The sequence below is a fragment of the Culicoides brevitarsis genome, chromosome 1, assembly GCF_036172545.1.
Source record: "Culicoides brevitarsis isolate CSIRO-B50_1 chromosome 1, AGI_CSIRO_Cbre_v1, whole genome shotgun sequence".
Classification (NCBI taxonomy): domain Eukaryota; kingdom Metazoa; phylum Arthropoda; class Insecta; order Diptera; family Ceratopogonidae; genus Culicoides; species Culicoides brevitarsis.
This window is the reverse complement of record NC_087085.1, coordinates 30,878,353-30,891,137: the sequence shown is the minus strand read 5'-3', so window position 1 is coordinate 30,891,137 and position 12,785 is coordinate 30,878,353. Positions and strand designations below refer to the sequence as shown.

The 12,785-nt window shown below is 27.0% G+C and overlaps 1 protein-coding gene across 1 annotated transcript in view; it reads right to left on the bottom strand.

Moving 5' to 3' along the window:
• The window catches only part of LOC134837622 (collagen alpha-2(I) chain), a 32,612-nt gene extending 20,186 nt beyond the window's left edge, over positions 1 to 12,426 (bottom strand). Inside the window, exon 1 of the mRNA XM_063853005.1 lies at positions 11,697 to 12,426. Within this exon, the coding sequence (XP_063709075.1) occupies positions 11,697 to 12,426 (730 nt within the window). The remainder of the gene's footprint in view (positions 1 to 11,696) is intronic.
• Between the last annotated feature and the right edge of the window lie 359 nt (positions 12,427 to 12,785).

Here is a 12,785-nt window from a genome sequence, read left to right as displayed (position 1 = left end):
TACTAAAAATTAATAAAATTATAATTTTTTTTTTGCATAAAGTTACATTGTCGCGCATTGATCGACCCAAGTTGAACTTTATTAAATGTCTCAACAACGATGATCTCTAGGCAAAATATGGGCCTTTTAACATATTGAATTAGTAAATAACTCTATTGCATGAGGGGCCCGCTATTTACATTGTAATAATTTTTTGATTATAACTTCATAAATATTTTTTTTATTATAAATTGATACACTTTACGAGAAAAAAAATATTTTGCATGCTCAACCTCAAAGTCTTGCGGCAAGGAATTATGTCAGTAGAATTTTGGGGAAGTTACACGACAATATCGGATTTCATAGTTTTATTTTTTATGAAATTTCCATTAATAATGAAGGTTTTTTATAAATAATAAATTTGTTAAAAAGTTGTGGCATTGAAAAAAAATCTTGAAACATTTTTGATTTTTACAATGTTTCATAAAAGTCTGAGCCTGTCTGAGCGAGATAAATATGTAACAAAAGTCAATCTATATCTCACGAATTTATTCTTTGTCAAGTTTTTTTGTTTTGTTACAGTGGATCATTATTCATATTGTGCGCAAAAAAACGACACTTTATCAAACAAACGTTAAGATATTTTGCACTCCAAATTCGTTAATGACACCAATTTATCGTCGTCTTCGTTAATTCTTCGATTTGTTATTGTTTATTTATTTTATATTTTTTTTTTTTTGTAAGTGAGAAAGAAAAATCGTGCACTTCATGACATTTTTCCCAAAAATAATCTTCCTTTTACATAACAAATCGAGGTGATTTCATTAATTTTTTTACTTTTAAACTTTTCAATACTTTTGTTACTAATAATAAAGTTAATTTGGTCAATTATAGCGAATTTTTATTTAATGAATTTATTGCACAATTTCGCGATATTATGTATGTTATAAGGGAAAAAAAAATAACAAAAAAATTGTATTGGGAACCGTTTCTTCTAATGATGCCACACACATAACAAGAACATCCAACACCTCGACGACCGACGCTTTTCATCGTATTTGCGCGTGAATAAGCAACCAGGTAGTAGGTAGCCTGTCAATTTTATTATTAAACCATTAATATTATTGCTGCAAACGCCCACCCACGAGAAATATATAATTTAAAACAGAAAGGAAAAAGACGATAAAGACATCATCAACGCGCAAATAATCTAAGCAATTTGCAAAAAAGTGAGAATGAGCTCAGCAGAAATGTAATGTAACTGTCATACACCTGCGTGCTTCTAGTATCGCGTTTGAACACGCAAAGAAATGGTTCTACTGAAATTATTTGATTTTTCTTCTTGGAACTTTTCTTATTAATTTACGGCAATATTTTTGGGTCAAGTTTTATACTTTTTTCCTATAATTGCTCCCAATGAAATGGTACTAACTCATAAGGCTCGTGTGGGTATACCCTTCTGAAAATTTACTTATTTAGCTATAGCGGATTTTTTAGCTTTGATTTTTTTCCAATTCTTCCTCACTTTGTTGTATGCCTTTTGAAAATAGCCAGACATTCTGGTCTGTAAGTTGTTTTCTTCAAAAAGAAGAAAAATTTCATTTAAAATTACAGAAAAAAAACAAAGTAAGTGACTAAATTGGCACTTCATTTTCTTTGATAATTTTAAAAACCAAGGTTTTATTATTATAACTTTCAGAATCAATAGGGACTTTACGTTCAGGCTGCTTCTGTGTGGACCTTTCAAAAATTTCATTATACTGAAGGCAGCCTCGCAGCGGAAGCTTGTAACAGGAGCCATCAGTATCACTCCGAACCTAAAACTTAACGTTGGAGCACTGTTTAAGTTTAAAATTATTTAAATTTAAAATAAAAGTTGACTTATCTTACATAACAAGCTTTAGAATAAAAAAAAAATTACATTTTTTAAATGCAGTTCATTTAGTATTGATTGATTTCTTATAAATGAAAAAATATTGATGAAGTGTTTCAAAAGTTTTATGCTCTATACACTTGATTTTGTCGTAGGCTGATTTGATGTCAATAAAAAGGTGGTACGTATAAACTTTACGAAGGATTAGGCCCTGTCGTACTGAAGGATTAGGCGGACATTAAAGATCTGATCTGTAGTTGAACGATATCGCCTAAATCCACATTGGAAATCACCAAGTTTCTGCAGAGGGGACGAGTTTGTTATACAGGAGCCTTGCGAAAACCTTGTAGGCAGCGACAAGAACGCTAATGCCTCTGTAGTTCGCGCAAACTAACTTATCTTCCTTCTTGTGGAGAGGGCACACAGCACCTTCCAACCACTGTTCCGGTAAGATTTCCCTGTTTCATATCTCTGTCACTAAGTCATGTGTGATGCTAATCAACTCCTCGCTTCCGCTCTTCAACAACTCAGCTGGTATGCTGTCAAGTCCCTGAAATTCATTAACTTTTATAAATTCAACTTCCTATACACATTTCTCTGCGTGTAAAAATTTTAAGATTATATTAATGTTTATTAACATTTATTTCTATAAAATTTGCAAAAATATCTATATGATGATGAGCAATAATTACAAAAACATGTTTTAATTGGAATTTGATGAGATTTTAATTAATGTTGTAAGAAATAGGATGCGTTCTCCCCATTCATAACGAGTGACGTAACAAAATTCTTGCGCTTTAAAAACGTCACACAATTCGCAAAAATTATTATAATGATCAAGAAAGTAGATCATCAGCTGTTTGTCACTAAATGTGAACGACTTTCGCCTGTTTTGCTATTCTCTTCCTACACTTGAGACGTGATCACATTTTTTGCAAATTAAATTCGCGCATATACCCTTTTGATGATAAACTTTCGTCTTTATGACTTACATTCGGCAGAAATTGTATAATGTAATAATTCACGACATTTTGACGAGCATTCCCCGAAAATAACAGAAACAGCACAAGTGATGATGAAATTTGAATGAAATGCATTGTGCAAAAATGTTGTGTCTTATTTTAAAGACAGATTATCTAATATTTTTATAATAAAATGTATGTTGTATAAATAAATATAATAATTGAAAAGAAAAAACAAAAAAAAAGTAAAAAGTCATTGAGCGCATGACTTTTGGACCAGTGTAACGAAAACTCAATCGACAAGCATGATAAATTTCATTCAACACATCACAAAATATTAACACGAGACCCGTATCAGTCAATAACGAGACAAGTTGGGCTAACGCGCAGGTAAGTAGGTAACCAAGTGACTGCAGAAAAAGTTTAATTAATAATTTACACGAAAGAGGTAGTTCACTTTTTTGTTCAAACATAATCAGTGCATCATCGTTTGTTTGCTTTAAAAAAAATTTAAACAATAAACGGAGTTTCCTATTGGAGCGTAATCAGACGGTAAAATGAGTAACGCCTAATTTTCACTCTTCCGATATTTTGTTATAAAAAGATTTATTTAACAGGCGACAAACCGGCAAAATTGTACGAATTTAAGACGTAACTTTTATATTGAACTATTATTTAGAGAGAGAGTTTTGATCCTTATCTTCTTACCTCATATATGGAAACTGCAGTAAGTTACACCTTTCTAATGCTCTTTATAAGCCTCTTTTGTTCACAAAAAAATGCATTGCATTCGATAATCAAAATCCTAATAAAATAATCAAATAATAAAAAAAAACATTTTTTTTCACAGATTTATTTGGACAAATATACGACAAAAAATTGTTTCTTTTTGTATTTTGACAGACAAAAAATTGATTAGTTTGAAACTCGTCAAGGAGATAAGTATCCGAGACTTGAGCGCTTTTTCTAAAATTAATTTAATTTTTTTTTTATTAATTTTTACAGATTGGAAACGTAAGTGATAAAAATAGTAAAAAAAAGTTGTTAAAGTTTTAATATGAACAATTTTTGAGCCAACCCAAAAAAGTTATCGGACCAGTATCCGATCAGTCCGACAAATCTATATATGAGACTGAGAAAAAAAGACTATTATAAAACTTAAGACGCGTTAGCTGAGATATAATAATTGGAGAAGACAACATAAAGTCACGAAGGATCTGCTATATCTAGAAACAAATGACAATATTCTAAATAGTACCGAGTGCAACACATTTGCAGTAACATATTACAAAATCCATTACGCAGTATTTTAAAAGAGCTTTTAAAATTTAAAAAGAGAGAACTAATTTTTCACTTGAGTAAAGGGATAACTCTTAAGAATGAACCAAAATAAGTATTTAGTTATTAAAACTTCATAACTTTAATCAAACTTGATAAAAGTAAATCCAAACACTTCTCTTAGAAAGTCGACATTATTCTGCTAGATGAGCTGATCCAATATGGGTTTCATTTAGCCCAAAAACAAATTCTTTGAGAAATAGTTGAAATTTTTATAGATGCCTAAAATTGTATGGCAAATTGTAAGCAAAAATTTTTTAATATTTTTAAAACAGAAATATAACAAAGGACATTAAACCCCTTTGGAGCAGTTTTTTCATATAAAATCACATTTTAAGTCAAATTCAAATTAGATAATACCTGTCTGACTTCTTTCTTTCTCTCTCTTCTTTGCTCATCTCTGTGTCATGTCATGTCATCTTAACCACCTTTCTTTGACAACAACCACGATGATGATGAACTCATTAAAATACCAAACAACACATTGTATCAGTTTTTTCGTTGTTGTTATTTTTTTATTCAACAAGCTTACGCGCACATCACCGTCCGACGACACTTGATGTCATGTCACAACATCCGAAAACAAAAAATTAAAGTGTGAAGAAGTCTTGACATCTCACTGTTAAATAATACCAAAAAAATATATAATAAAATAATTCACAAAATTAAAAACGCGTAAATTATTCGAATCGATTTAAATATTATTAGCATTAAATTGATTTTTTTAAATGCACAGTGTTCGGGTTAATCAGGTGTAAATTTGATGAAAAAAAAAATTTTTTATGGCAATAATTCTATTGATTTTATTGTAGTTTGATTGTTTTACGAGCTTCGTTGATTATGCGCGCTTAATTTATTTAAATTTTCGGAAGTAAGATAACGAATTTTTTTTTTCGCATTATCATGGAAATGAAATGAGCTAAATTAAATTTAATTTATTGGATGACATGAGAGATTACATACTACGATTTTTATTTTTCAATTTTTTTAGTAAAACTAAAAATAATGCAAAAAAAATATGAATTGATTAGCCTTATTTAGACAGGCTCATTAGACATACAGGCAGCTTCATAGACAACTCAACTTCGTGATTTATTGATTTTTACGCGTTTTACATTTGCGCTTGAGTTCCTTTTCTATTTCAAGGTCGCAGTTGCATTTTATTTTTGCCTCAATGCATTTTTTTTTCATTTTCGACCAAGAAGAGAATTATCGTAACCTTGAATCATTAGCTTTATTACCTTTTCTTTTTGTAGATTTATATTTTTTTTTTCAATTATTTATAACAACGGAAATGCAATGCGAACAATGGAACAAAAAATCTATCTCATGAGATGATCTCGAAAATTGCAATTATTCGAGTAAAGTAATAAATTGCGAGATGAGATAAATTGATGATTCCCTTTGAACTGTGCGGACTACTTTATTTGCACGAGTTGACATTACCTTAAAGAAAATGCGATGAGCTCATAATTCGATTAACATTCTGAGCCTTGATCGAATTTAATCGTTCTGAAAGGTTGCTAGCAAAAGTCAAACTTTTAATTCATTCGATGTCTCAATAAATATTACTTTTTTACATGACTTCGCCATAATAAGTAACTCATATTTGTAATGCTGCACATTTACGAGCAACATGAAACAAGGTTTGCGCTGCTTGCAACATATTTTAATTTACATTCACTTTGTAAAGTTTAGCTTTAAAATTTTGTAGCGCATCTTCTCACATGTAAACTTTCAATTGTTTGTCGCACAAAAATATCAAATAATGAGCTTGTGATTGTAAATTTATTCTAGTATTTTTTTTTTCATTACAAAAAAATATTAAATTTAAAAAAACACGAATTTAGCGAAGAAATTGTCGTCTTTCACGCACTTTTGCAGTAAATATCACTAAAAATTGGGTAATTTACATGTCAAATCGCCAACCGAACATTATCTTTCAACAAGACAGCGTGTGACTTATTGTCGGGTGCCACACGTTAATACTGCTTACTCATTTTATGAACACGATTATGTTTATCAATTTAAAAAAATATCATACAAAAATTTAATCAGACATGTAACCAACTTTGTGAATGAATGGAACTGCTACGAGACTCAGTATGGTGTCATCTTTTTCTGTTCCGTTAATTTATTGGTATCATCAAATTATGAACATGTTTATGGGTTTTATGTAACAGTAATCGTGTGAGTGTAATATTTATCATTATTTTTAAAATGGGCGGTTCTTCGATACTTATTTATTTAAATATTGATAAGAGTAATTTTGCGTATTTTTTGGCAACAAACAAGTAAAACAAAATATTCAAAAGTTGGAGAACATATTAAAATATTCAATATCTTATTAAAAAATATTAAAATATTTAAAAAAAAATGCTCAAGTATAATTTTTTAAACTAATGAAATTATTTTTAAATTAAAGTAAACATAAAGTTAAAATTGAAAATTATAAAAAAAATAAATTAAATAAAAATTAAAAAGAAAATAAATAAAATTATTAAGTATTAAATATGAATTATTAAAATTGAAATATGAAAATAATTTTAATATTATAAAAATTTTAATTATATTGGAAAAATAATAATATTATTAATTATATTATAATATTATAATTATTTTTCATTATATGTATTATTAATTTATTTTTTATTATAATTTTAATATTATCCAAAACAAAAACAAAAAAATATTGATTAAAATATTTAATTTAATATATCAATATTTTATTAAAATATTAATTCAAGAATTTACAAAAAAATTAATTACGATTGTAAAAATTGGATTTATTGGAAAAATTTTATTATCAATTATTCATCAGAAATTTTTTTGAACTATTTTTTGAAAAAACGAAAAGAATATTATTTGGTTCAATACATTATTAATCGGTTTTTAATAAAAAATTATAATATTTTTTAATTTTAATTCATAGAAACTTTTACTAATTGAGTATAAAAAAAATTTTATTAAATTAAAAAAAAATATTTTTGTTTTTTTTTTAACTTACAGTTAAATTAATAAATTAAAAAAAATATTCATTTAATATTTTTATTATTAAATATAATATTTTATTTAATTTCAATATAAAATTAATAAAAATTTAAAAAATCAAAATTTATTAATTTTTTTTAATAAAATTATTTTTTATTTAATTTGAATATTAAAATATTATAAAAAAAACTTTATTTTTATTATTTAAAATAAATTTCATTCTTTCTTATAAATGACTCACGTTCACCAATAATTTACATTGTTGCAAAAGATATCTTTAACAAAATATCAATCAAGTCACATCACTTTGAGTTTCAATTTCCTTGTGTGTCATCTTAATTATAATGAGCAATTGTTTATTTTTTTTATCTTAAAAATTTTTTTCTATTTAAAACCCTGCAGCTTCAAAAAATCAAAGGAAAAAAATTCTAAATAAAAAATCCGCATGTATGTTATCTAAAATCTGGTCATCATCAAAGCGATCAATTGTTCTCCACATAAAATAATAAAAATGTGTCGTATTATTGCATCAATTAATTGGCATCCAACGTGCTTCTATTGTGTATTTTTTTGTGATAGAAAAAAATTGATGACATTTTGAATGTCACACATCATTAAGAAACCTTCCTCAGGGCAGTTGTATAGAAATTTTTTTTCTTTGATGTTCAATAGTGAGTAACGTTAAAAAATTCTTGAGTAATTTTTTTCTGCATTTAATTTGTATGAGAAACAAAAAAAATGTTAACAAGTGGAATTTTTCCGCACGAAATATGGGTGAACTATATATTTTAATCGAAACTATTTATTTATTTGCCGAGTTCAATACTCGGCGAAAACAATTTACATGCGTTGTGGTGTAGAAGACGATAGAAAGACATGAGGAGAATTACATAATGGACCTAAAGCAGGTCAACTGTAACATTCATTTATCTTCCCTTCATCTCATTTCATCTCGTCTCTCATCGCGTATTTTTTTGTCTGCATTTCTCGAGTCATTTATGTTTAAATCTTTACTCTTTTACCTTTTGTACTCTCGTTTTTTTTTTCAACAAATTCAATTAAATATATTGGAGCAATCTTCGTTGTGTTTTAATAAAAATAAATTGTTTAACATACTTTTTATTGACGCAAAATGAGGCAAACGAAATTTTTCGCTGTGTTTGAATAAATTACATAAATAAAGTGCATAATGATAGCTTTTAAAACTGAAATTGATAATTTAATGAACAACTCTATAATAGTCTCTCGATAAAATTTTGCAAGTAAAAAAAATTTTTTTTTTTTTGCCAAATATGTAACAATATGAAATTGTATCAGAAACATTGTTCACGAGCCTTATTCGAACACCCGGTAGAGCAGACAGATGATTGATAAGCCAAAAATTCAGGTAAATAAACATACGGAACATCCGTTTCCTATAAAATTCATAGAAAAAAAGTGTATATTTCTGGCTATCACGGGTCTATTGTTGAATTTGCTCATGAAAAAAATGGTCTATAACATAAATTATATCAATAAAATAATGAAGACGAGAAAAAAAATTAAACACAAAAGATACTCGTGATCAGTTTAGACCAAAAATAGTCACTTTAAATATAAATAACAACAAAAAACTGGGCGCACTCACAAAAATCACGACATAGTGTATGATATAATTTATTTCTTCAATAAATAATAAAAAAAAAATAAAAGATGAGCATGAATTTGCATGCAAGTTTATTTTTTGTCGCTTCTAAAACATTTTTAGAACGTGCATAACAAATAAATATATATCTTAATAAATAAACTAATAAAAATTGACAACAATTAAAATTCCAACATATATATTTTAATTTTAAATCGCAACATTGTTGTCTCGAATTAAATTAAAAGAAAAAATTTTTTTTACCTGTCTCAATGAGCGTGTCACAATTTTTGTTTAATTCTTCTTCTTCTTTAAAAAAAAATTATAAAAATAATAAAAATAAAATTAAGCGTAGGCTTTTCGCATGAAATGTTCAAAAATTATGCAATAAAGAAGGGAATCTTATTATTATGTTGTTGATGTGTTTTAAGCAATTAGTCTAGATAAAGTGCGCGATAATCGCACCTTGTTATTTTTTGATCATGTGTGTTGTTTGCGAAGATGTTACCAATGTTTGATTGATGGATTATTTTAATATTTTATATTTTTTAAACAATTGTTAATATTTATTGCAGTTTTCACGATTTTTTTTTAAATAACAATTATTTTATTAAATATTACAAAATATTCTTAATTTATTTATTTTTAAAGTTAATTACGATGAATTAAAAAAAAATGTCAAAAGTTGATGAAATTTAAGTTTATCATCATTTTTATGTTGAAATATATAAAAATTACAGGTTGCAGAAAAAAATAATAAATAAAAAATGACAAATTATGAAGGGATTCCATCATTTTTGCGGTGATCTGTGAACTAAAGACGGTAGTTTACACACCCCTCGGGTGACCTTTTAATAAATTAAAAGTCCGTTTAATTGCATCTTTCAACTTGACAAGCCCACCAAGTTTGTTTTGTGGAAGAATAGTAAATAAAAATACAGAGGAATGAAGTAAAAATTATTATTTATAATTAATAATAATAATAAATGATGATAATTTAAAACATTTTTTCAAAAAATAAAAATCAATTAAGTCAATAATCATGTGTTTAGTTTTGAAGATTAAAAATTAAATAAAAAAATTTTAGTATTTATTAAATAAATATTTATTTATTATTAAATATCTTTTCAAATATTTTTTGATAAATTTACCGATTTTATACGAATGTTATTAATTTTTAAACTTTTATTTTTCCTGCAAAATCCGAAAACTATTCCAAAAATATTTTTCAATTTTTTTATAAAAATCGGGTAAAAAATATATTGCATTTATTATAAAAAATACCTTTTCGGATTATTTTTTCATAAAAATTAACAGAAATAAAAAATTAGTCGTCTTAAGAACGATTTAATTACTAAAAAAACCGCATTTAAATTTTATTTTTCCTTGCTTTTCAAAATCCTGGTAGTTTAACTTTTTAAAATATTCATTTCAATTTTTACCCCTCATTTAAATTTTCGTAAAAACATCACAATTATCACAACCCAAGCATTCCACCTTTCTCAAAAAATAAGAACAAAAAAAAAAAATTTGGGGACAGTGACTTTTTTCTCATAAAACAGTAACAGAAATAAAAAACTGAATAGTTTATCATGATGTCCATCAAAAAAGAAGAAACTTTTGCTTTGGCGAAATTTTTTTCTCCTTATTTTTAAAAATTTTATGATAGTTTTAAAAAAATTTTATCGCAAAATTTGGGAAAAATTCACGTAGCGAAAAAAAGGTCAAAATTTCAAGTTTTGAATTTTAAAATTTTTGTTCACCAGGATTGTTGGTCGTCTCGAGTACATCAATTTTTACCATGAAACTTATGCTCCCAAACGTACCGTTTGGTCAGCAAGCTCAAAAATGTGATTTTTTAGCGTTTTTAAAAAATTTTGAGTCATTGATAAAAATTTTTAAAATAAGTCGAAAATGAATGTTGTCTTAGCAAAAGTTTCTTATTTTCGGATGGACATCACGATGAGAAATTAAAAACTGTACTTCTATAGGTAAATTTAAAATCCGGGATTTTGGTATTTTTTAGAATGGAATCCTCCATATCTTTAATTTTTCTTAATTTTTGATAAAAAAAAAAAAAGAAAAATATTAGACTCTTTATGAGCGCACAAGGTATTTAAATCAGCGGCTTTCGGTTAATTATAATTATTTAAAAAACTTAATGATAAAACTTAAAATAATTCTAAATAATCATAAAAAAAATTATCATTCTAAATAAACATAAAAATATATTTTTTTAAAATAATTTTTCCATCATATTTTTTAATTATGTCGCTTATTTTTTGATCAAATATAAAAATAAAAATGATAAGTTTATAATGTAAATTTCTTTTTTTTCTTCAAAAATTCCTTTCAAATATGTGTTTTTTTATTAGCTAATTTAATTTTTATTCTATTTCTATTTTATTCTATTTCTATACAAAGATAATAGAAAAACAGAGTTTCTTAATATTGGGCTTTCAAATGGAGACTTATGAAGCCAAAAATATTATATTAACTCAATTTTACGAGTTTTCTCGAAAGGCTCACAAATCTCCTAATTAATCACTATAGAGGCTTTTTGTAGACCCTCAGAGGCTAAAAAGGCCTAAATTTCCCACTGGAATATTTTATATTATTTTTTTTTAATTTTTTTTTTACATTTTATTTTTTTTTATATAAATTTTTTGAATGTAAAAATATTTAACGAAAATTAATTATTTAATTAATATAATAAGAAATTAATTTTTGAAATGTATAAATGTAAAAAAAATCAATAAAATTTTTAACTTAATATTTACATAGAAAGTAATTGTACGAGTTAAAATATAAAGATAATACTAAAGAATTATATAAGAGTATAAAAATATAAAAATGTCACTTATTATTCGAGGTACATTCTTAACTTAACTTAACTTATTCTTAACTTAAAAACCTTACCCCCTCTTACGACGTCTCAGCTCATCATGAACATGAACAACTTCATATTTGAATCTCTTCAATTCCGCTTCGAATGGATCTTTCGTCGTGGCAGTGTATGTTCTTTTTCCCAAGCCATTGCTGTACGTTACGGGACCTGCCTCGCATGTAAATCCTCCCATTGCTCCCATTTCGCGTGGCGAAGGTGCATCATTAGTGGACGTCATTTCTGGCAACCATCTTCGTTGATTTCTTTCCAATTCGATTTCGTTGTGTGGAATCGTTGTGCGTCTCTCAAACTTTGGTTCGGGATTTGGAAGAAAACGACTTGCCATGTGATTTCCCAAATGATGAACGTTGCAGTGAAATTGACGGATGCATTCTGTGCAATTCAAACGGTGACTGTCCAATGTTCGCTCGATTCCGTCTCCAAAGTCGTAGGGAACGTCAAAATTGTATTCATATCGGACAGCGCGCGATGGCAATTCGGAAACTGACGGATATCCTCGAGGATGTGAAATTTGCCAATTTCGAAGCCAGAGCAAGTCAATGTGAGTCATTTGGAGATGGTAGTAATAAACCATCTGCATGGGATCCGGAATGTTGCGGGCACTTTCCATGCGGGGAAAATCAAAAGGATGACGAAGAGCGCTGCGGACCACGTACTCGAAGTAGGAACCGGTGCCAGTAGCTGTTGATAAAGGATCTACTTGGGGTATTTCCGTTGAGATGCAATTCATGTTCGGCACGTGAATTAACATCGTGACAAAAAATACAGAAAGCGCTTTCATTTTAAGTCGTTATTACTGTGTGACACTTTATATTTCTTTGAATTTGATTGATTGAATGATGCTTTCTTGGAAATATTGAAGGCCATTTATGCAAAAGTTTTTTTTCTATATTTATTTTTATACTAAAATAACAACATAAACACAACTATTTACAATTATCTAAAATACACAAAATATAACAAAAAAAAACATAAATGCATTTTTTTTCCATGCCAAATTTAAAAGAAAATTTTCCAAGCCGATATCAAAAAATAATTTTCCATAATTTAAAAATTTTTGTTCTTTTTTTAATTTTGAAAATTATAAGAAAAAATTAAATTTTGAAAAAT